Source organism: Neoarius graeffei, chromosome 11 (assembly GCF_027579695.1).
Source record: "Neoarius graeffei isolate fNeoGra1 chromosome 11, fNeoGra1.pri, whole genome shotgun sequence".
In the NCBI taxonomy this organism is placed as follows: Eukaryota; Metazoa; Chordata; class Actinopteri; order Siluriformes; family Ariidae; genus Neoarius; species Neoarius graeffei.
In genome coordinates, this window is record NC_083579.1 from 39521281 (window position 1) to 39544066 (window position 22786).

General features: G+C 41.6%; 3 protein-coding genes across 7 annotated transcripts in view; 2 read left to right on the plus strand and 1 right to left on the minus strand.

The window, feature by feature from the left end:
* The window catches only part of LOC132894272 (ribosome quality control complex subunit NEMF-like), a 63605-nt gene extending 61314 nt beyond the window's left edge, over positions 1 to 2291 (plus strand). For both annotated transcript variants that reach the window (XM_060933888.1, XM_060933889.1), the window contains exon 32: positions 1 to 2291. In XM_060933888.1, the coding sequence (XP_060789871.1) occupies positions 1 to 78 (78 nt within the window). In that variant the 3' untranslated portion in view covers positions 79 to 2291.
* Positions 2286 to 17713, minus strand: klhdc2 (kelch domain containing 2). 4 transcript variants are annotated; one of them, XM_060933890.1, is made up of 14 exons: positions 17562 to 17712; positions 16776 to 17067; positions 16601 to 16680; positions 14783 to 14900; positions 9479 to 9591; positions 7779 to 7860; positions 7617 to 7700; positions 6749 to 6829; positions 6603 to 6661; positions 6395 to 6504; positions 6239 to 6311; positions 6035 to 6122; positions 2829 to 2881; positions 2286 to 2737 (listed from the first exon to the last, which is right to left on the minus strand). In XM_060933890.1, the coding sequence occupies exons 2-14, from the start codon at positions 17049 to 17051 to the stop codon at positions 2614 to 2616; spliced, it is 1341 nt and encodes a 446-aa protein (XP_060789873.1). In that variant the 5' UTR covers positions 17052 to 17067; positions 17562 to 17712; the 3' UTR covers positions 2286 to 2613. The 4 variants fall into 4 exon arrangements, with proteins under 4 accessions (XP_060789873.1, XP_060789876.1, XP_060789874.1 ...); XM_060933893.1 differs by lacking the exon at positions 17562 to 17712 and adding an exon at positions 17467 to 17540; XM_060933891.1 differs by lacking the exon at positions 17562 to 17712 and adding an exon at positions 17398 to 17496.
* The window catches only part of lrr1 (leucine rich repeat protein 1), a 20896-nt gene continuing 15023 nt past the window's right edge, over positions 16914 to 22786 (plus strand). Inside the window, exons 1-2 of the mRNA XM_060933895.1 lie at positions 16914 to 17086; positions 18146 to 18352. Coding sequence (XP_060789878.1) covers positions 18170 to 18352 — 183 coding nt within the window. The 5' untranslated portion in view covers positions 16914 to 17086; positions 18146 to 18169. The remainder of the gene's footprint in view (positions 17087 to 18145; positions 18353 to 22786) is intronic.

The following is a 22786-nucleotide window of genomic DNA, read 5'->3' on the forward strand; positions in this document are numbered from 1 at the left end:
GACACTGACCTATCAAGAAACATACCTGGCAAAGTGAAAGTATCTGCCCCGAACCTTCTGGCAGTAAAGAAGAAGTAAATGTATGGAACACTGGCTTTGGTTACAGACAGCATTCAGCCGATTACGTTCATCTGCTGTAAATGCTTGTCTTTTTAGAGCCTGAACATTGAGTGTTTTCGAAACATGTTAAATTGTAAAATAAGTAAATAAATACTACTACTACCACCCCTTTACAGTTTGTAGAGGGCAGAGAGGGGGGAAAAAAATTCCAAATGTTTTCTTATATCAGTCGTTTGTTTAACATAAAGTGCTTTAGCTACATATTTATCCAGTCCGTTTCTGAAAAACTGATATTTTAAAAAATATAAAGAACATTGACGGCTTCAAAAAAAAAAAGCATTGTTCAATTTAATTATTTTTCCGTTCAAAACTAAAATATTTACAGAAAATGTGCCCTCTTATCTACTTCAAGTATCCAGAAACTCTCTTAATATTAAACATTCTAACAATTATTAAAGCAAAGTATGTCCTCTCAAACACATGCACAAAAAGACAGATGAAATTAAGGCTTATGTACTTTGTATAAAAAGTCCTAGTCATCTGCATGACAAAACCAATGTGTTAAATAATACTCCTTCCGGACCTGTTTTTCTGTTGGAAATTGTAATAATAAATCAAAGAGACTGGACGCAGACACAACTGAAGGGCCCAGCTGACTGAAATAAACCCTGACTGAAACAACACACGTTAAGAACATTGTCTGAATAACTGAACATATATACATAGTTATATAGAATATTAAAAATGCAACTGAAGTTTAGCAGGCTGTATATTCTCTCTCTCTCTCTCTCTCTCTCTATGTATACATATATATTTATTTTAGATTGATGATAAATGCATCAGTCCTCAGTCCTTACGATTATTTAGCCCAAGTTCTAAAGTCTCTTAGCACAACTCTAAGTTCTTTAGCACAAGATCCAAGAACACTTAATCTTCATTATGAATACTTGCTCATGTTTAAAGATGTTTGATGGATTTTTTTTTTTTATTGAAAGTTGCTGAGATTCCAATCGAAAACGAGCGATTTCACTGTAAACTAGCCACGGCTTCGAGAATTGCCTTCATGATCAAACAACCCTTACATCTTAGCATAATTTCTTCTTGCTTCACGATTGCCATATTATAAACAATTGATGTATTAATTTTGGTTGTCATTCCTGAACGTTTATATTGCACTTTAATTTAATTGCCATTCGTTGTAGGATACTTTAGTGGAAGTTTGTTTACATATCGCAACTGTTGGTTACTTCTTAGTCAGCAAAACATGTCAAGCAGGGCAAGGGACATAATCCCCCGGTTAATTAATTCAGCGAACGTGTAATTATTGATAGTCGGTTGAATTTGTGATTTGATCAGAAGTGACTGAAGTTATCTATGAAGGTGCCGACAATTCAAGGTTTGTTCTGGCTTAACTACAAATAGCCAGACACCAAAGAATTGGATTTTCATTCCACATTTCAGGGATCGACAACTGATCCTTAACATGCACAGCAGCAGAAATTCCAGCTTCCAGTCCCTAAGCAATCATAATAAACTCTTTCCTTTATCAAGACGAGTATTTTTTTTCGATTATTGTGACCATAATCCAGAGTTGTGCTAAAAGACTTGTGCTAAATAACCGGATACCAGTCCTTATGAGGATACTTCAAAAAAAAGTTCTCGGCCTCACTCAGAAAACGTGATAGGAGGAGGATTATTCTTGCGTTATTTTTCAACATGGACTCCTTTAACGTCAATGCACTTGCTCCACCTATATTCAAGCTTCACTATCCCTTCACTGAATAAAGTCACATCTTGAGCCTCCAGATTCTCTTCAACAACATGGATGACTGCATCATCACTCTGGACATGGCGACCACGCGAGTAGGATTTCAGTTTGGGAAACAGAAGTCAGACGATGCCAGGTCGGGTGAATAAGGTGCCCGGAGCAACAGTTCAAAGCCACATTTGGCTGCTTCCACCACTGTTACCTGTGCTGCGTGGACGGGCGCATTGTTCCGGAGTAGCAGCACGCCAGCTTGAAGCGTTCCTTTTCTTTCATTTGAGTTTTTGCGGACAGTGATAAAGGCTTTATAGTATACAGTTACATCCCTTGTTTCCAGCTGAGGCCAAGAACTTTTAAGTACCCTCATCTATCAAATCTATAAGAACATTTTCCTTACATATCATTTGTATCCACTCCATAAGTAATTCAGCAGATGATGTCTAATATTAATAAAACATGGTTTTGATTCCTTTTTTTTTTATTGGAAAGAGAGAGGATAGTTTTAAAAAACGCACGCACAGAGGAAACAGATACTTCTGGGCTGCCATCACAGCTCTCTATATGCCAGTATCACTAAACCATATATATTTTTATTTAGAATGTACAGGTTTTACCAAACAACTACCATATTAGCTTTGATTTTGGAATAGAAAGGGCCTTTAGCCACCACACAGCATCTCTGTCTCAGCATTCTTCTCAAAACAAGTCTCTTTGCAGTGAAGCACTGGAGCTGTGCCACAGATTCCTACTATTGCTCTTAGTTTACTGAACTGTGCATGTATAGGATTCTAGGATCCTCCAGTAGTAGTTGAACTGAATCGCTGTTGGAGGCTGTGGAGGAGATGTTTGGGCAAGCAGTCAAACATGCTCTCAAGCCGGTGTCTGTGCTGCACGACCACCTCTGTACAGCACCTATACGACAAAACACACACAAAAAGCAACATCTCTAGTCACGGAGTCATAATATGACTGCATTATGTAATAGCCTGTGTTCGACGCTTACCTTAGCAGGGACTTTGGCTGAACTCTGAAAACTAGTAGCTCGTTGCTGTGGGACTGTGGAGACAAAAACAAAATTGGCCACGATTGAGAGTCTGTGAAATTGGAAAGAAAAAAAAAAAAAAATCCCAAATGAGGTGTTCAACAGTTTTTGGCTTTAAAGCAATAAATATTACAAAAAGTGCTCATTTTCATCATTTCAGATTAAAATAATGACGGCTCAAATGACCCAGATGCGCATCAGCTATTACTGGGCAGCTAGTAGCAAGAATGGCAGATTAAATGATTGCCGTTAGCGCCTCATTTACTGCTCGTACAGCTCATCATGTGCAGTCTGAAATTAGAAAGCGGGTAACAGTACAGGACAGGGACAAGGCAGCTGAAAAAAATAATTTTCAAGTACTGCAATTTAAGAATAATTTAATCTTAACAAGAGAACAGCCGGCGGCACGGTGGTGTAGTGGTTAGCGCTGTCGCCTCACAGCAAGAAGGTCCTGGGTTCGAGCCCCAGGGCCGGCGAGGGCCTTTCTGTGTGGAGTTTGCATGTTCTCCCCGTGTCCGCGTGGGTTTCCCCCACAGTCCAAAGACATGCAGGTTAGGTTAACTGGTGACTCTAAATTGACCGTAGGTGTGAATGTGAGTGTGAATGGTTGTCTGTGTCTATGTGTCAGCCCTGTGATGACCTGGCGACTTGTCCAGGGTGTACCCCGCCTTTCGCCCGTAGTCAGCTGGGATAGGCTCCAGCTTGCCTGCGACCCTGTAGAACAGGGGTGTTCAAATTGATCCATAAAGGGCCGTGTGGCTGCAGGTTTTCATTCCAGCCATGCAGCAACACACCTGACTTGGGTCATTCAATCAACTGAACTGTCTTCACACAGTCAAATACTTGCAGCCACACCCACCCTTGATTAAAGGGTGGGTGTGTCAGTTGATTGAATAAGCCAAATCAGGGTGCTGCTGCATGGCTGGAATGAAAACCTGCAGCCACACGGCCCTTTATGGACCAATTTGAACACCCCTGCTGTAGAAGGATAAAGCGGCTAGAGATAATGAGATGAGATGAGAAGAGAACAGCCTACTTGTACTTCCAGGTCAAGTCTGTTCATGTCGGTGTGCTTTTTTTCTTCTTCCATATTTGTATTCTCGGGCGGCACGGTGGTGTAGTGGTTAGTGCTGTCGCCTCACAGCAAGAAGGTCCGGGTTCGAGCCCCGTGGCCGGCGAGGGCCTTTCTGTGTGGAGTTTGCATGTTCTCCCCGTGTCCGCGTGGGTTTCCTCTGGGTGCTCTGGTTTCCCCCACAGTCCAAAGACATGCAGGTTAGGTTAACTGGTGACTCTAAATTGAGCGTAGGTGTGAATGTGAGTGTGAATGATTGTCTGTGTCTATGTATCAGCCCTGTGATGACCTGGCGACTTGTCCAGGGTGTACCCCGCCTTTCGCCCGTAGTCAGCTGGGATAGGCTCCAGCTTGCCTGCGACCCTGTAGAACAGGATAAAGCGGCTAGAGATAATGAGATGAGGTTTTTTATAAAAAGAAAATAACTTCCTGTTTTATAGTGTCCCAAAAAAACAAAACCTCATTTCCCCATTTTCATTGTGAAATGTAAAACAAATTCAACAACGTACAGACACGAGTAACCTTCAACCCCTTTAAGTCTTGTGTTTTCAAAGACCGACACCAGTTTAATTGCGTATGATGAATCTTTTCATGTAGTCAGTGAGTATCCTGATCTATTAGTTGTTTTAAGCTAAAAAACATACAGTATGAAAATATTGCACACAAATTATCCAGCATAATTTCTATGATGGTCCCAAATTATTATTTTTTTAATTTATGTCGACATCGTAATTGTGTTAAAATACAACATGATTATTGCAACTTCAGGTCTAATAATAGAATTAACCTAAAACTAAGTACTGAACACTGCCATCATTGCAAAGTCCTTCAGCAAATAACAAAATGGATGTCTTTTGCTTCATGTTCATTTCATCAGTGATTTCTATTTTAATGTCTAGCCATTTTTATTTCATCTATATCCATCCTACACACACTAGGGTGCATCAGTTGCCCTCACTTTCATAAAATCTGATGCATTTTTGTTTGGGTGTTCCTTTTCACCAATAAAGGCATCCTGTAAAATTTTTTGACCATATTCAAAAGTCTAATGGTGGCACCACGAGGTTCATTTTTTGCCAAAAAACGCTTATTTTATGTTTTCACATAAGGTTTGAATCAATGTTGGACTCCATTTATTGATTTCTTGTGACCCAGAGATCATGTTAAGAACCTTTGCAAGGGATTGAGAAGCATTAATGTGATTCATTATACATTTGTATTGTTTCAAAGTAGTTGAACAATGATTCAATGAACAGCTAAAACTCAAACTGGGCTTGATAATATATTTAGAATATGTCCTAAAAATGTGTATCTAAGATATTTGGTATACTCTATAAGGTGCCATAATGTTTCATGAAAAGTGATCGAAATTGTGTCATAAAAGAGCAGCTTTTTCCATAACTTTGAGCTCCTGGTGCTACCATTAAACTTTTGAATTTTGTCAGAATATTTCACCCAGTGTGTTTTCTTACCAAAAGGAACATAAAAACAAAAATGCATCATGATCGGAGGAACTTTTCATTTTTACGGGGGCAACTGATGCACCCTAACATACACACAGCTTACCCATCAGGGTCATCATCTCATCTCATTATCTCTAGCCGCTTTATCCTGTTCTACAGGGTCGCAGGCAAGCTGGAGCCTATCCCAGCTGACTACGGGCGAAAGGCGGGGTACACCCTGGACAAGTCGCCAGGTCATCACAGGGCTGACACATAGACACAGACAACCATTCACACTCACATTCACACCTACGGTCAATTTAGAGTCACCAGTTAACCTAACCTGCATGTCTTTGGACTGTGGGGGAAACCGGAGCACCCGGAGGAAACCCACGCGGACACGGGGAGAACATGCAAACTCCACACAGAAAGGCCCTCGCCGGCCACGGGGCTCGAACCCGGACCTTCTTGCTGTGAGGCGACAGCGCTAACCACTACACCACCGTGCCGCCCTCAGGGTCACCAATCCCAGCTTATTTTAAAGTCATGAAAAAATATTTAATTTTTTTTTTTTGCATGTAACTAAAGTTGTTAGCTGAAACCAAATGCATGTTTAGAGGTTATTTGGGAGACAACACGATCTCTGTACTCACTGCTTGCTCTTGTGAGAGAAGATTATTAGCGCAGCCTCCAAATACAAACACTTCTCCATCTAGACCTGAGCATGCTGTGTGCCAAAGTCTTCCCCCCCCAGACACAAACGTACACACACACATTCAGAGAATGTAACATGAACAGTGTTTAAATGATTTTCAATTAAATCAATTGTCAAATCAATATGTCAGAGGGACCCACACCTTGGACTGTGTTTGTGGTTGTGTTTAAACTGCTTCCACTCGTTTGTGGTCACGCAGTACAGCCAGGCATCACCTACATGACACAAGCACTCAAATAAACCACTTAGAAATTTAGCACATCATCAGTACGCTGATATCTGAACTTGTATTACTCACTTAGTGTTTCTCGATTAGTAGTGAAGCCACCGAACAGGAAGATACGATCTGATGACATGGGTATGAATGAGTGCCATGAGCGGCCAACTGGACCGTGCTGAGGTACTGACCTAAAATAAGTGTAAACTGGATTTGGCTCACACAAGTACGTGACCACATTTGGACTGTAATACAGAAGTACAGAGACTTGTTCTATGTGCCGGCTCACATTTCAGTCCATTGCCAGGTGTCCATGTTAATATAATACAGGTCATTTAGCCGGTGATCCTGTTGAGAAATACATGCTCCGTATTAAATGCAAAAATAAAGTGAATAAAATTCTAAAATCACAGATTTTACTTGTTAGATACTCACCATATATCGGCCTCCAAAAACGTAACCTCGGTTTCCCATAGTGGCACAAGCATGGGCTGCGCGTGGTGTCGGAGCATTTCCCTGTGTAGCATACAAATACATCATAATAAACAAGATCAACTGTGAGCTACTGCTCACTTATGTATCCCCCCGCTCTCGCTTATATCAGAACGCAAGCAATCGAAGGAATAGGACACTTATTATGAATGTCGACTTCAACAAATAATTAACCCTGAAACAAGTAAGTAAAGAGCTGTGTTCTCCCCAGGGATTTCAAGTAGCATCCTGGTAAACTGTCATTTTGTAATAGCATCAAAATCCACCCTGTGTGTTTCGTAAATACATTGTCGGTAAACAGGAAGTCGATGTGCAACAGACCTGAAAACGGTATACACGGTATAGAACCCCAAGCTGAAGCTCGGTACCAAATATCAAACAGTTGTGATTTGTAGTTGCTGAGAAAAGAGTTACAAAAATTTTGTAAATCCACACTACATGTTTCGTAAATACATTCAGTCGGTAAACAGGAAGTTGATCTGCGACAGACCTGAAAACAGTATAGAACCCCAAGCTGAAGCTCGGTGCTGAGTAACTAGGATTTGTGGTTGCTGAGAAAAAGGGCGTTTCGGATGGACGGAAATACGGACAGACAGAGGTAAACCAGTATCCCCCTCCTTCGGAGCGGGGGTATAATAAAAATAAATCCAATTGTGATTTATAAATCTTGTTCAATTAGACATCAAGAAAAAGGAAAGTGAAAATGGATTCATCTTTCAAAACATTCAAACTCATTTCAAGACCGTGCAAAATAAGTAAAGACAAAAAAACACACCATCAGCCAGACAGAAGTACAGTAAATGCTTACTACCTTTGTAATGGGTTGACTCCAGGTTGATGTTTCAAAGTTAAGAATGTGAATATGGTTGTTCCAGCCCCGTCCTCGGTGATTACCCTGAAAGAGCATCGCATTTAAGCCTTTTACTATTGTCTCTTCTTTTTAAGTAAATACTTAAACAGGTTGGCTGCCTACCATAAGTGAATTTTCATCTAATTCAAACGTTCCTCGATGGCCTGCTTCTGCCTCATAGCCATAGCCCCCAAAATACACCAGCCTGTGATTACAAGGAACAGTTCGAATAAACTTTAGACTCAAGCTATCCACATTTTTTTTGCAGACGCTACAAGTTCCTGTTACTCAGAGAGTCCAGGAGAGGTTAGTGTTTTCCTTTATGTAAATGTAAAATACATACATATAAAAATTGTTAATAAATTAACTTTTTGGCGGCACGGTGGTGTAGTGGTTAGCGCTGTCGCCTCACAGCAAGAAGGTCATGTTCATGTTACATTCTTTGAATGTGTGTGTGTACGTTTGTGTCTGGGGGGGAAGACTTTGGCACACAGCATGCTCAGGTCTAGATGGAGAAGTGTTTGTATTTGGAGGCTGCGCTAATAATCTTCTCTCACAAGAGCAAGCAGTGAGCACAGAGATCGTGTTGTCTCCCAAATAACCTCTAAACATGCATTTGGTTTCAGCTAACAATTTTAGTTACATGCAAAAAAAAAAAAAAAATTAAATATTTTTTCATGACTTTAAAATAAGCTGGGATTGGTGACCCTGAGGGCGGCACGGTGGTGTAGTGGTTAGCGCTGTCGCCTCACAGCAAGAAGGTCCGGGTTCGAGCCCCGTGGCCGGCGAGGGCCTTTCTGTGCGGAGTTTGCATGTTCTCCCCGTGTCCGCGTGGGTTTCCTCCGGGTGCTCCGGTTTCCCCCACAGTCCAAAGACATGCAGGTTAGGTTAACTGGTGACTCTAAATTGAGCGTAGGTGTGAATGTGAGTGTGAATGGTTGTCTGTGTCTGTGTGTCAGCCCTGTGATGACCTGGCGACTTGTCCAGGGTGTACCCCACCTTTCACCCGTAGTCAGCTGGGATAGGCTCCAGCTCGCCTGCGACCCTGTAGAACAGGATAAAGCAGCTACAGATAATGAGATGAGACCTATATATTACATTCACACACTTTTTTTTTTTTAAACCTGGTTGTCTGTGCCAGGGGTTTCACCACAGATGAAGCTTTCAGTAAAATGCTGACCGAAAAACATACAACCAATTCAACACAAAAATGATTAAAAAGAAAGAAAAATTGTTGGTTTTCCTTCGTCACATGCGTCTCCTGATCAGAAGGTCAGGGGTTCAAGCTTCAGTACCGCCAAACTGCCACTGTTGGGCCAATGAGCAAGACCCTTACCCCTGTCTGCTCCAGGAGCACCAACCCTAGCTTCCTAAAAAGCTGGGATACGCAAAGAAATGAATGCTGTAACATGAATGTGACAAATCAAGACGACGACTTCAGATACGAACCAGTTGTCTGAACTGAATTAAAGCACAAAGCTATAAAGGAGTATCCAAAGACCCTCTACAAGTGTCTCCAATGTTGTTAGATATTACAGGAAGTGACCTGGTGCTCTCATTCTTTCCAAGGAAGGGCAATATTAAAGGAGGGGTCTGTTCTTCCTGTGGTATGCTTTTATTTAATACAAGACCATCAATGATGCAGTGTCTGTATTTGAGTGACACTCTCAAACAGTAGAGGCTCATCAATATTTTAGATTTTAAGTTTTAAAGAAACCCTGTAATAGAGTTCCCAACTTAATTTTGTTTGTCATTATTAATGTTGTACGACCCCGTCAAGATTTATGGTCATGAGTTGCTGCTGTTCGTAGATGAATGCCAACCTGTTCATGTACACCCAACAGCCTAGTTTGTCTTTACATGTGGGGGCCAAACCCTTAAGGTCGTTCATCCTCATCCAGTGGAAGTGGGAGACCCTCAGAGGTAGACGATAAACCTGAAAAGTATAACAGAGGTGGGAGAGAATACTAAAACATCAGCAGCGCCATGAAAGCACAAATACACTGCATCCAATGAAATGAGAAAAGGAAAAAAAAAAAAAGTGATCCATATTCTGTTGTTTCAAACTGTATATTTAGGTTCCACAAACACATCCAGGTGATTGTAAAAAGTAATTTTTCCCCTACTGAATTTCTGCCATTAGTACTTAAACCTTAAGCCCCCGTCACACTTATTCGGAATTAGCAGGAATCAAGCAGAACCAGCCGGAATGAAAAATTTTTCAAAATTCATGCCACATTCGGGCGGGAACTTCAAACTGACCAACGTTCTTACAGCTTTGTAAGAATGCCGTTCGAATACTTAGAATGCGCTTCGAACCCGCCTCGAATGATTCTTGCACATTCCAGGTGTATTAGCTTTCGAATGCAATTCAAATGTAGCTGGAACACAGTAGGAATACCTAGAATGCTGTTAGAATGCAGTAAGAATATTAAGAATGCACTTCAAATGCCATACAAGTGCAGTTAGATTGCTGCCCGAATACCACCCGAAGTCGGGTTGGAAGGTGCCTCGAATGCTGTACGAATTCACCTCAAATACAGTCAGAACGCTCCCAGAATAGCCGCCGAATATGTTTCGAACGTCTAAGCATTCAAAGAGAATACAGCTCGAATACTTAGAATGTACTTCGAATGTGCTTAGAATGTAACACGAATGTCCCGAATGTACCAAGAATGCCACCGGAATGGTCCCCGATAGGGTATGAAACGCTGCCGAATCAAGCGTTTTCATCAGTCTCAGCCCAGACACCATAGAGTATGGACCCCCTCGACCATGTTGCTTTGCTCCAGATTGCTGTCCTCCAGCAAGACCTGCTTGAAAGAGATGTGGAGGAGGCTAGGAGAAGAAACATTAGGAGGAGAAAACCCAAAAGGTATCAGACCCGACCATGGCCGCAGCCAGTGGTGGAGTTCTTGACCTTGGCGGCATAAAATGACAAACTTTTTAAACTTTTTAAAACAATGGACAAAAGGTTGATGTTGAGCAGGCGACTCCTCAATGCAGACTGAAGTTCCAGCGGCAGCCAGTGTTGCCAGATTGGGCTGTTTTAAATGCATTTTGGTGGGTTTTGAACATATTTTGGCTGGAAAACGTCAGCAGTATCTGGCAACGCTGGCGGCAGCTAGCTGTGTTTTTATGCGATTCGGTGGTGTTCTGAATCATGTCCGGACTCATTCGAGGGCCAATCGGGACGTTCCGACTGCATTCGAGATGTATTTGAGCGGCAATCGAAATATTCAGATGGCATTCGAAGTGCATTCCAGCTGAACTATTTTAATATCGAAATAGATTCCGGCAGCAATCGAGATGCACTCAAGGTGCACTCCGGCTCATTCGGGACATTCTGGCAGGATTTGAAGTGACTTGCCATTTCGATTTTTCCCTCGAAGACGATCAGAATGTTTCGAATGCCGTAAGAATACTTAGAATGCAGTCAAAATACACTTCGAATGCTGTTCGATATTTCTCCTCTTCGAATGCACCTTGACTGTTTTGAGCATGAGCAAAACATTCAGGCCGGCCACAAGAATGGGCCCGAATGTTTGGAATGCACTCAGAATTTTTAGAATACATTGCGAATATCCCAGAATATACGAAGAATTTTCATTCCAACGGCATTCCAGCTCATTCCGCCTCTAGTGTGACTACCCTATTACCTATAATTGAAAGATTCTTGCTTAACAAGTAATAAGATGCTGGGTGGCAGATTTTAGTCGATAAATGCAAATATTTAGTAAAATTTGGATTGTGCTGTACTTCACTAGAGGGATTAATCTCACTGCCAGCTGCATGCAGAGGATTAGATCTAATCTTTGTCTTGGCCATTACAAACAGCAAGGGTTACACAGTACATGCACTTGGCATGCTTTAAAAAAAAAAATTCTAAATACTCCAAATCAATGGAAAACACCACAGTAAGGAAGCGTGAAGTAGGGCACTGAGGGTGCTGCTGCAGCTCTGACTTTTAGAATTCCTTTAACTACAAACGAACTAGGGCGGCACGGTGGTGTAGTGGTTAGCGCTGTCGCCTCACAGCAAGAAGGTCCGGGTTCGAGCCCCGTGGCTGGCGAGGGCCTTTCTGTGCAGAGTTTGCATGTTCTCCCCGTGTCCGCGTGGGTTTCCTCCGGGTGCTCCGGTTTCCCCCACAGTCCAAAGACATGCAGGTTAGGTTAACTGGTGACTCTAAATTGAGCGTAGGTGTGAATGTGAGTGTGAATGGTTGTCTGTGTCTATGTGTCAGCCCTGTGATGACCTGGCGACTTGTCCAGGGTGTACCCCGCCTTTCACCCGTAGTCAGCTGGGATAGGCTCCAGCTTGCCTGCGACCCTGTAGAACAGGATAAAGCGGCTAGAGATAATGAGATGACAAACGAACTAACATATACATTTAAAAAAATAAAGAAACAAGCTCAACAAAATTTTAAAATTGAGAAGTTTTTGAGTTTGTATATCAGAGAGCATTCTTCTTACACCACAGCAATTTGTCACCAATTACAATTTCTTTTTTAAATTTATTAATAAACGACATCACACTTTCTAACTGTTCACAGTTATTCATCTATCTATTTATCAGATTCCCCCCAATGTTCTCCCTAATTTAGTCTTGGCCAAATCCTACCTACGATCATAAGACAGCCACCAACCAAGAGGGTGAAGGCAAACACATGCATCTTTTTGAACTGCTGCTCGTGCTGTCATTGGGAGACAGAACCCTCTCTGAAGAAAGCGCAATCCCCCCCTCCGCATCCATGAGCTCACAGATTCCCATGATCGCCTAGTGTCGCTGCGTTTGTTAGAGGAGATAGGGTATACCACCACTTCCACCCAGAGATGGATGTGGCGTTATCAGGATTTGAACTCACGATCTTTGGACGACGGAGCAAACGCGAGTCTTTAAGACAGAGGAGTTTATACTTTCTCTTTAACATGACAAGCTGTGGTTTTTGCTCTTCTTCACTTGAAGATGGGGGAGGGGTGAGAACTGTATAGCTATTATAACATAAATGATAACAGGAACTCATCTCTGTGTTGGGAAACATCCAAGACTCCATCCATAAATGTTAAATAAATGTCTCTGACCAGAAAACTTCACCCTATGAAGGATTAAACAATTCTCATTGCTACATAAAAACCCCCCACATTTTTCAAATCGGTTTATTACTAGGCTTATATTATGTGGAGCATCTACTGTTATAAGAATGATAACGTATTTGAAGAATAGTTGTGGGAGAGCAGGGTGTGAGTTAGAGGCGAGTTAAATGATGCTATAACCATTAAATAGCAGAATCAATAAAACAGAGATAACTAGAAAAGCACTCGGAGAGCACAGACCTCCGCCAAGAATCCTTTAAAAAAATCCGGGATCCAGAAGGTGATCCGGATCACCGCCAAAATTTAATGGATTGTTACTTGTGCCCAGTCACACCTCTGGAAAAAATTTCAGAGCAATCCGTTCATTACTTTTTCCATAATGTTGCTAACAGACAAACCAACCAACAAACAAACAAACCAACGCTATCGAAAACATAACCTCCTTGGCGAAGGTAATAATAATAACTAGAATGCATTTCCGGAGAAAATGCGAACGTGTGCTTGCTCAGGTGCGTCGCCATGGTGACCCGGCAAGAGAGGCAACCGTATGCCCACACGACAAGTTTTGTGTCAACACGCGAAAGTTTGGCCAAGACACAAGGCAGATTCTTATACGGAGATGACAGGCTGGCAAGGTTCTTTACAGGGACATCCCAGAGTGTCACTAACATGAAAATGTAGATGTAATTCTAAATCCGTAAAGAGATATGACCCAAAACACGTTTTTGCTCATTGTGGCGCCCCCTAGTGGCCAAATGACACCAAATTTGATGAGGGTACATGAACTGGTGCCGAAAGTCATCTCAACAAATATGGTCTTGATACGTCAAAGCGTTTCTGAGATATGAGCCAAAATACGTTTTTGCCAATTGTGACGCCCCCTAGTTGCCAAATGACACCATATTTGATGAGGGTAGTTTGGATGGTGTCCAAAGTCATGCCACTAAATCTGGTCTTCATACGTCAAAGCGTTTCCGTGATATGAGTTCACTTCCTGTTTGATGGCTTCGCCATCGATTTTAATTGGCTGCCACGGGCGAACGCTTCGACGTACAAGAGCGAAATGAATATCACTCATTAGGCATGGACTGGAGATCACGTGTGCCAAGTTTCGTGATGATCGGATTAAACATGCGGCCAGGGTCACTCTACCTTCACTTTGGACAAAATTCAAAATGGCGGAAAATCTAATTAGGCGGAGAATGACGTCATAGGGTGCGTTGAAATCGTCTAGCTTCAAGGATTCCAACGGCACCAGACTTATGAAAATCGGACGTACGGATCAAAAGTTACATGCATGAATGCATGTAAGACTGTGATCAGTTGGTGGCGCTAGAGCGTGAGACGTACCAACATGAAACTTGATGAAATCAATCAGGGTCCACTTCTCTATCAGTGTACCAAGTTTCATGACTTTACACCTTACGGTTTGGCCTACAGAAGGAAAAATCTGTTTTTTTGCGTCGCGCGCCCATTCATTTCAATGGGGAAAAAATTAATCCTTTAAAAAAAATCCGGGATCCAGAAGGTGATCCGGATCACCGCCAAAATTTAATGGATTGTTACTTGTGCCCAGTCACATCTCTGGAAAAAAATTCAGAGCAATCCGTTCATTACTTTTTCTGTAATGCTGCTAACAGACAAACAAACAAACAAACAAACCAACACTTCCGAAAACATAACCTCCTTAGCAGAGGTAAAGATAGTTATCTGAGGAGGTTGATGATAAAGATGAAAATGATGATCATCACCATCGTGGTTATTTTATATTTACATATCCAAGTAAAGCACAGTTTAACCCCAAACAGTCCTCAGTCCATATGGCAGTGTACAGTACAACACAGATTCTGTTTTGCTTTTCGACCATAAGAGAAGAGAGATTTAAATCATGTTGTTCTTTGCTGATCTGGTATGCAGAGATATGATGTTAGCCCAGATCTAGGTTTTTAAGCAAACTGTGTTCTTTTTTTCCCCTGTGATGAAAATCTTCCAGCCATCTGATTCACAGTGCTGTCTTTAGGGAAACAACCTTACCAAATTAGTATTTCCTCTCGCATGATGGCCTCCAAAGAGGTACAGAACGCCTTCCACACACACACCGCAGCTGCCCGACATTGGGTTAGGGAGATCTCCTCGTGACAGCTTCCTTCTCCTGTAAATATACACGTGATAAACTGTAATGTCATTTCTGTTTTGTTTTTGTACATTTCATAAACTATACACTTGTCCATGCAAATCTGTGATCCAAGTTTTACAATTTAAAAAATTAATCTTCACGCAATTCCATCTAACTAAAGTGCAGGAGATCCAGTACATTTCCAACAGTATATTTCTTTCCCATTGTACCTCTGTGTGCAGCTTCATGACAGCGCAATACATTTATTTTTCATTTGTTACAGTGCAATATTTTATATATATATATATATATATATATATATATATATATATATATATATATATATTTTTTTTTTTTTTTAATTTCTTTCTTCAGTGCAATATACATACATTTATACATATTCCGTACATTGTGTATATTCTGCAGAGCATTCCATCACCACATTTTTTTTTAATTCAATGTATTACATTCTATTTTACTACCTTTTTTTTTGGGGGGGGGGGACTACTTTTCCTTCTCCCTGAACTATCTTCACTCTTGGGGCAACACGGTGGTGTAGTGATGAGCACTGGTACCTCACAGTAAGAAGGTTCTGGATTCGAGCCCAGCGGCTGGCGAGGGCCTTTCTATGTGGAGTTTGCATGTTCTCCCCGTGTCTGCGTGGGTTTCCTCTGGGTGCTCCAGTTTCCCCCACAGTCCAAAGACATGCGGTTAGGTTAACATGGGACGGCCTTGGGCTGAGGTGCGAGGCACCTAACTCCCAACTGCTCCCCGGGCGCTGTTAGCATGGCTGCCCACTGCTCTGGGTACGTGTGTGTGTGTGCTCATTGCTCACGTGTGTGTTCACTGCTTCAGATGGGTTAAATGCAGAGAGGAATTTCACAAATGTGTGATGAATAAAGTTGTGCTTGCTTTCTACGTGGGTTTCCTCCACATGTCCAAAGACGTGTGGTTAGGTTAACTGGCTACTCTAAATTGCCCATAGGTGTGAAGGGTTAAGAGGAGAAACCCTCTATAATAAATCATCCAGGAGAAGGCAGCAGGAAACCACTACTGTAATTCTTCCCTTGAAACTCTGATGGCTGGAGCTGTCGGAGCGGCCATGTCACAATAGGTGCAGCAATGTGTGTGAATGGTTGTTTCCCAAACCCAGACATGGGAGGGTTGTGGCAGGAAGGGCATCCGGTATAAAACTATGCTCCAATTAATAGGACATGTGGATCAATATGAACACTGGCAACAGTGCTGGACAAGGGAGCTACTTACGAAGTATTGCAAGAAGCATAAGCATTTCACTGCATGTCTATGTATGACAAATAAATTTGACTTTAAAGTATTTATTTAGGCGGCACGGTGGTGTAGTGGTTAGCGCTGTCGCCTCACAATAAGAAGGTCCGGGTTCGAGCCCCGTGGCCGGCGAGGGCCTTTCTGTACGGAGTTTGCATGTTCTCCCAGTGTCCGCGTGGGTTTCCTCCGGGTGCTCCGGTTTCCCCCACAGTCCAAAGACATGCAGGTTAGGTTAACTGGCGACTCTAAATTGACCGTAGGTGTGAATGTGAGTGTGAATGGTCGTCTGTGTCTATGTGTCAGCCCTGTGATGACCTGGCGACTTGTCCAGGGTGTACCCCGCCTTTCGCTCGTAGTCAGCTGGGATAGGCTCCAGCTTGCCTGCGACCCTGTAGAAGGATAAAGCGGCTAGAGATAATGAGTATTTATTTAATCCATTAAAACTGTACCATCTTCCAGTTTCCATGTTGTAAATCCAGATTTCATGCCTTGGTAAGTACAAGTCGACGAATCCGGGTGCTTCAGCATTCTGATTGAGAGAGAGAGATGAGATGAGATATATATGTTTGTCTTTATTTCCAGAAATGATCATAAACTCTATACACCATTAGCACCTGTGCTCACCTTATAGCCTCCCCAGACATACATGCAGTTTCTGTCGACCACTGCGATGTGACCACTGCGTTCTGCTGGAGTGTCTGAGATGGACTCAAAGTCAGTCCCATCATCCTCAGACCAGTCCAGAGCTCCCTGATCACGCCACTCAAAACCCCTCTCATCATCACTCTCCTCCTCTTCCTCCTCCTCCTCTTCTTCTTCTTCTTCTTCATCCTCCTCCTCAGACACATCCAACTCTTCTCGGATATCCTGAAGATTACCATCAGCCTCCTGGTCCGCCATCCTTATCCTTCCCCAGCTACAAGAAACACCAAAGAGTATGTGCTTGTTTTTGTTTTCTCACGTCACGTCTCACCCTTAATAACCGGAAGCCACAGGTTCCTGGAGTTTCCTGTACATTTCAGTTTCCCTGCTCCGACACACCTACTCAGGAAGGACTTATAATTAGCTGTTGATTAGTTAAATCTTCTTTTTTTTTAATTTAGAGGAGAGAAAACACTAATACGTCCAGGACCAGCGATGAGAACCTGTAGATAATTGCTTATATGAATGCCACTATGGTTTAGACATGTAAATATAAAATTAACACACGGCTGTTGAGTCAATATGTATATCGCGATTTCATTACCTCACATGAGATGTTTATGAAACAACCTAACGTGCATAAAAAAAGAAATAATTCGGAAATACGCATCACCTGTAGTTTAGCAGGTAGAAACCCGGACCTTCTCGAGCTAAGCTCTGTTTACTAACATCATGACTCAAAAATAAGATTAACTTGGTTGTACTCACACGAATAAATTAAGCTCCTTTTGCTAGCCAGAACGTAGTTTAAGCACAGTTATTTCGAGTCTTTTAGAGGAAGTGACTTCAGACAACAGTGAGCCGCCATAATGAGAAGGTCAACTTGAGACGCGTTACGGCTAAATTCGAACACTAACATACTAAACAGTATGCCGGAATATGTCGTACTGTACTATTTCCTGCATACTATTTAGTATGGTAGTATTGTGGGCGTAATGAAGCGGGTTTGCGCATGCGCGTACAAACTTTCGGCGCGAGACAGTTGCTTCTCAAATAAACCCTGGAGCAGCTGGTTAGCTCCGGCTAATTTCTATCTTGTTAGCAAGAAATATCCTGAGAATAAGATTAAACGTTTCGGTTTACTAGAAATATAACATTTATATTCATTTGAACAGTGGAGTTAACATTGTGGATTCATAACATTTGCCTGGTTTTGTGCGTTATAAGCTAATATAACTAAGCTAATTCACTCTGAAGCTAAACTTGATTAGCAACTGAAGAGTGCGGGTTTTAGCTGTAGTTAGAGCGATCATGTTGTTTTAGTTGCCTAAAGTTTGGACATCTCTTGGAAGGAGCTCGTCTGTCGTTGGGCCGAGATGAAGCTGCACTGCGACGTTGAAGTTGTAAATCGGATGTTGCCCACATTTGGGGTCAAAAATAAAGGCAGAGGATCCAGAGCCGTGCTGTCTATCGGGAAACAAGTGGATAAAAACACACAGAGGATTAGCGTTTACTTATTAATCTGCACAGCAAAAGACAGAGCTGGATCCAAGTATAAGGTAAGTGTCCTCCTTTTGAATTAGTTTTGGTTGGATGTTATTGAACCATCAACCTTAATCCAAAGTCATTATGACTATATGCCAGTGCATCATGGTATTCTGGATTAACCAAGAAACATAGGTCTCGGTTACAGATTTCTCAGAACAAAATCATTAGATACCTTTTGAATGAACCGTCAAGGAGCCATGTTGGAGCTGATGAATTTTGGGGACTCCCTAAAATGAATGACGCATGAAATGGAATGACAGCTAGTGATTTGAACAATAAATGGTCCCTTGTCATTCAGATTCTTATAAATGGAATAACGATTGAAATGTAGGTGGAATGACATGCTTTCAGCTCATGAAACGGAATGACATTGTTTCTAAGTGGAATGACATACTTTTAGGTTATGTTATCAGTGATATCACCTTTTACAAATGGAATGACAGCGTTTCCAGGTGGAATGACATACTTTAAGCTAATGTTATCAGTGATATCCCCTTTTACAAATGGAATGACAGTGTTTTTAGGTGGAATGACATACTTTGAGGCAATGTTATCAGTGATATCACCTATAACCTAACCCTAACCCTAGAAACAATGTCATTCCATTTGTTAATTTGATATCACTGATAACATTGCCTCAAAGTATGTCATTCCACCTAGAAACCTTATCATTCCATTTGTAAAAGGTGAGATCACTGACAACATTAGCTCAAAGTAAGGCAATACATATAGAAACCCTGTCATTCCATTTGTAAAAGCTGATATCCCACCAAGCACCCACTTATCTTATCCTAGGGAGGTCTAAAACTAAAGATTTCAATCGTTATTCCATTTGTAAGAATCTGAATGACAAGGGACCATTTATTGTTCAAATTTACTACCTGTCATTCGTCATTCCATTTCATGCGTCATTCACTTTAGGGAGTCCTGAATTTGGCCTGGTTAGGATCTTGCCGGTGGAACTTCGTATTAAACAACTTAAATTAAATTTAGTACATAAAATTGTTAATGGAAACGCCCCTTCTTACAAGATCCAACACCTCTTCTCTCCATGTTCCTCATGTCAAATCTTTTGGTAACACTTCTTTTTTTTATACCGGTACTTTAGTCTGGAATGAGCTTCCATCTCATATTCAATGTACACAAAGCAGGTCTCTCTTCAAGTTGCTAGTCAAACAGTTTTTATTCAGTGAACTTATTAACCAGGAACACAGTCCTTATGTATATTACTAGTCATTTTGATTTTATACTCTTTTTATTTTGTTTAATTTATTTTAACAATTTGTATAATATTCTATTTTCATTTTTAGTCACTTGTTACATGCTAGTCATTTGACCCAAGGATCACAATGGAAACAAGCGCTGTGCGCTTTATTGTGTTATCCTGGTATGATTGTCAATATTTTATATATTTATTTATGTAACATTTTTACATGTTTATGCCCAATCAATCAATCAAAGGGTCAGGACAGTTTGTTGATCTGTAACTGAGACACTGATAAATAATTTAAATCAGCAAATAAAGGAATGAAACACTTAGGCGTGTGTGAGATGAAGCTGAGATACTTTTGCCACCCGGAAGATTATTTACAGTAACACCACACTGGGAAGTGTTTTATTCCTCTTCTGTCACAGCAATGTGCCAACAATTAGAAGAAGGCTTTGTCACATGTACACTCAAGCACAGTGAAATTCCTCCTCTGCATTTAACCCATCTGAAGCAGTGAACACACACATATCTAGGGCACTTCAGCCATTTTTCCCCACACACATTTTTCCTGCCAGTCCCAGGACTCGAACCAGTGATCCTTTGAGCCCAAGGCTGCTTCTCTAACCTTCAGGCCATGGCTGCCCCAAAAATCTCATCTCATTATCTGTAGCCGCTTTATCCTGTTCTACAGGGTCACAGGCAAGCTGGAGCCTATCCCAGCTGACTACGGGCGAAAGGCGGGGTACACCCTGGACAAGTCGCCAGGTCATCACAGGGCTGACACATAGACACAGACAACCATTCACACTCACATTCGCACCTACGGTCAATTTAGAGTCACCAGTTAACCTAACCTGCATGTCTTTGGACTGTGGGGGAAACCGGAGCACCCGGAGGAAACCCACGCGGACACGGGGAGAACATGCAAACTCCGCACAGAAAGGCCCTCGCCGGCCACGGGGCTCGAACCCGGACCTTCTTGCTGTGAGGCGACAGCACTAACCACTACACCACTGTACCGCCCTGCCCCAAAAATATCTTATTTATTAAAGAACAACATGTAAAGCTTTTATCAGTTTAGTTGCTGTTACCTTATAGCAGCCATAGACAGTCATTCCCTCCCCAACCTCATTTTTCTTCTTGAACTTAAAGGTAGACTGCCTTTTAGATTTTTCAAGTTTTGGTCATAAAAAGAATTTTCCCTGACGCCCAATTATTTTTGTTTAGTGAACTGAAAGCTACTGAATTTGAATCGCGGACTTCCAATTTTATTTATTTATTTATTTATTTTTAAATAGAACAATTAATGAATTCGGGGCCACAATTCTTTGCTATTTTTCCTGCTTCACCATGACCCAATTCAAGATACTACATTATGCATCACGTGGTGGGCTTTCCCTGTTCGCGCAAGGCATTATGGGATACAAATTTGAAACAGGAGAGAAAAACGAAGGACGCGAGTGTGCAAATAAAACACGAAAGACCGACTACAGTAACGGAAAGTGAGAAGAAAAGACGTTACGTTGCAAAGGAAAGGAAACGCAGGACCAAACTAATAAATATCGGCGGTCAGCGAGCACCTCGATATGATCAGCTGTTCGTTTAGCGACAGAATGATTTAACTGTCAGTGCACGGTCAAGGTAAACCTGTAGATGGCAGTAATGCAACACTGGATGCCAGCTGCCGTAAAACCCAAAAGAAGAAGGTGGTAAACCTGTGCATGCGCACACGGACTTCCTCTGTCTGCTTGACTGCATGAAGCGAACAATTTCATGCACATTATTTGCTAGGGAATCCCCTCAAATTAAATCACTTCCCAGTCACAGAATGGCCTGGGTTTTTTTTTTTTGAGATATTACAGAAATAAACATGCATCACAATGACTAAATTTCCCTGATTTTATGAAATTGAAAGGCTGTCTAGCTTTAAAGGAGACATGCCATGGAAAACTGTTTTTTCTTGTTTTTGAAATGAGATATATTGACTTGGAAGTCCTGGGCATTTCAAAGTGGACTGTTCCAGTCCCAGCCTGTAGTCTGTAATGGCCACAGAAATACAACAGACAGAGAGAGGAGACCAAAAACGACTGCTTCTTGCATTGAATCACCTCTTATTTTATATGGTACCGCTATTCATTAACATATCCCTGCCCACAGTAATCTGAATCAAAACGATGAAGCCATCTATCTAGTTTTTCAAAGCAAACAATACCTGGAAAGAGCAAGCGGAGAATGGTGGGGATGGGGGGAGTGCATGTATCATGTTAGTTCCAGGATACACAAAAGAAAACCTGAGTCTGCTTATTCTTTCAAAGTGTGTGGTGAGCCCTCACTCACAGCCATGTTACCATTAACCTGCTTAATGCACAGTTTGAAATTGAAAACTACAAAAATGAGTCATGGAAACGTGTGAATTTTGAAAAAAAAAACCTCAAATACAGTATCAAAGTACGCTTACATGAGGTGGGGTTTCAGATGATTCAAAAAAGCAACATTTCACAAAATTTGAAATGGAAACACGCCTTTCGCGTTTAAGCCACTTGACGACATGAAGAGCACATGGAAATGCTTCCTTTCTGAAAAAAGAATGCTCTGTGAGAGCTATCGCAAGAGGAAGAAACCTAGATTTAATCACATATCACTCGGTGGAAACACCGTCCGTTCACAATTGATTGTTTCTCTTTCTGTGTAGTGCCATTAGTTTGTATAGTGTCCTTGGGTTAGTGAAAGACACTATAAATTAAACTTTTGTCGTAATTTTTTACAAATATCGGTTCTGTTTTGCACAAAACTGCAAAGGAAACCTGGCTACTGGCCCTTGAAAATCTGGGGGAGAGGGTGTAAATCTCACGCTGGAACACATCTGTTCATTTTCCTCTTCTGACGTGGGTTCGTACATGTAAGGCTGTAATCCTGGCGCGGAAGCTATTGCTCATCTCTGGTGAGTTTTGCTACAATTCCACGCGTGTGGCTGACAGAGTTCTCTCTTAAAGACATTAGCCAATCAGAACAACACTACATATTTAATATATAAAAGCTCAGCCACAAAATCCGCCTGTGTTATACTATAGAGGTCTTTCATTGACGTCGCAGGGTTTTATCACGTGGCGTCCACCATGTTGCCAGGCAAACAAAGAAACAGCCGCGTCAGTTAAAAATAGAAAAAATTTGGACAACTGCAGTCAGTACAATCTCTCTCAAATTATCCAAAAAAAATATTTTATACCAGCAGATT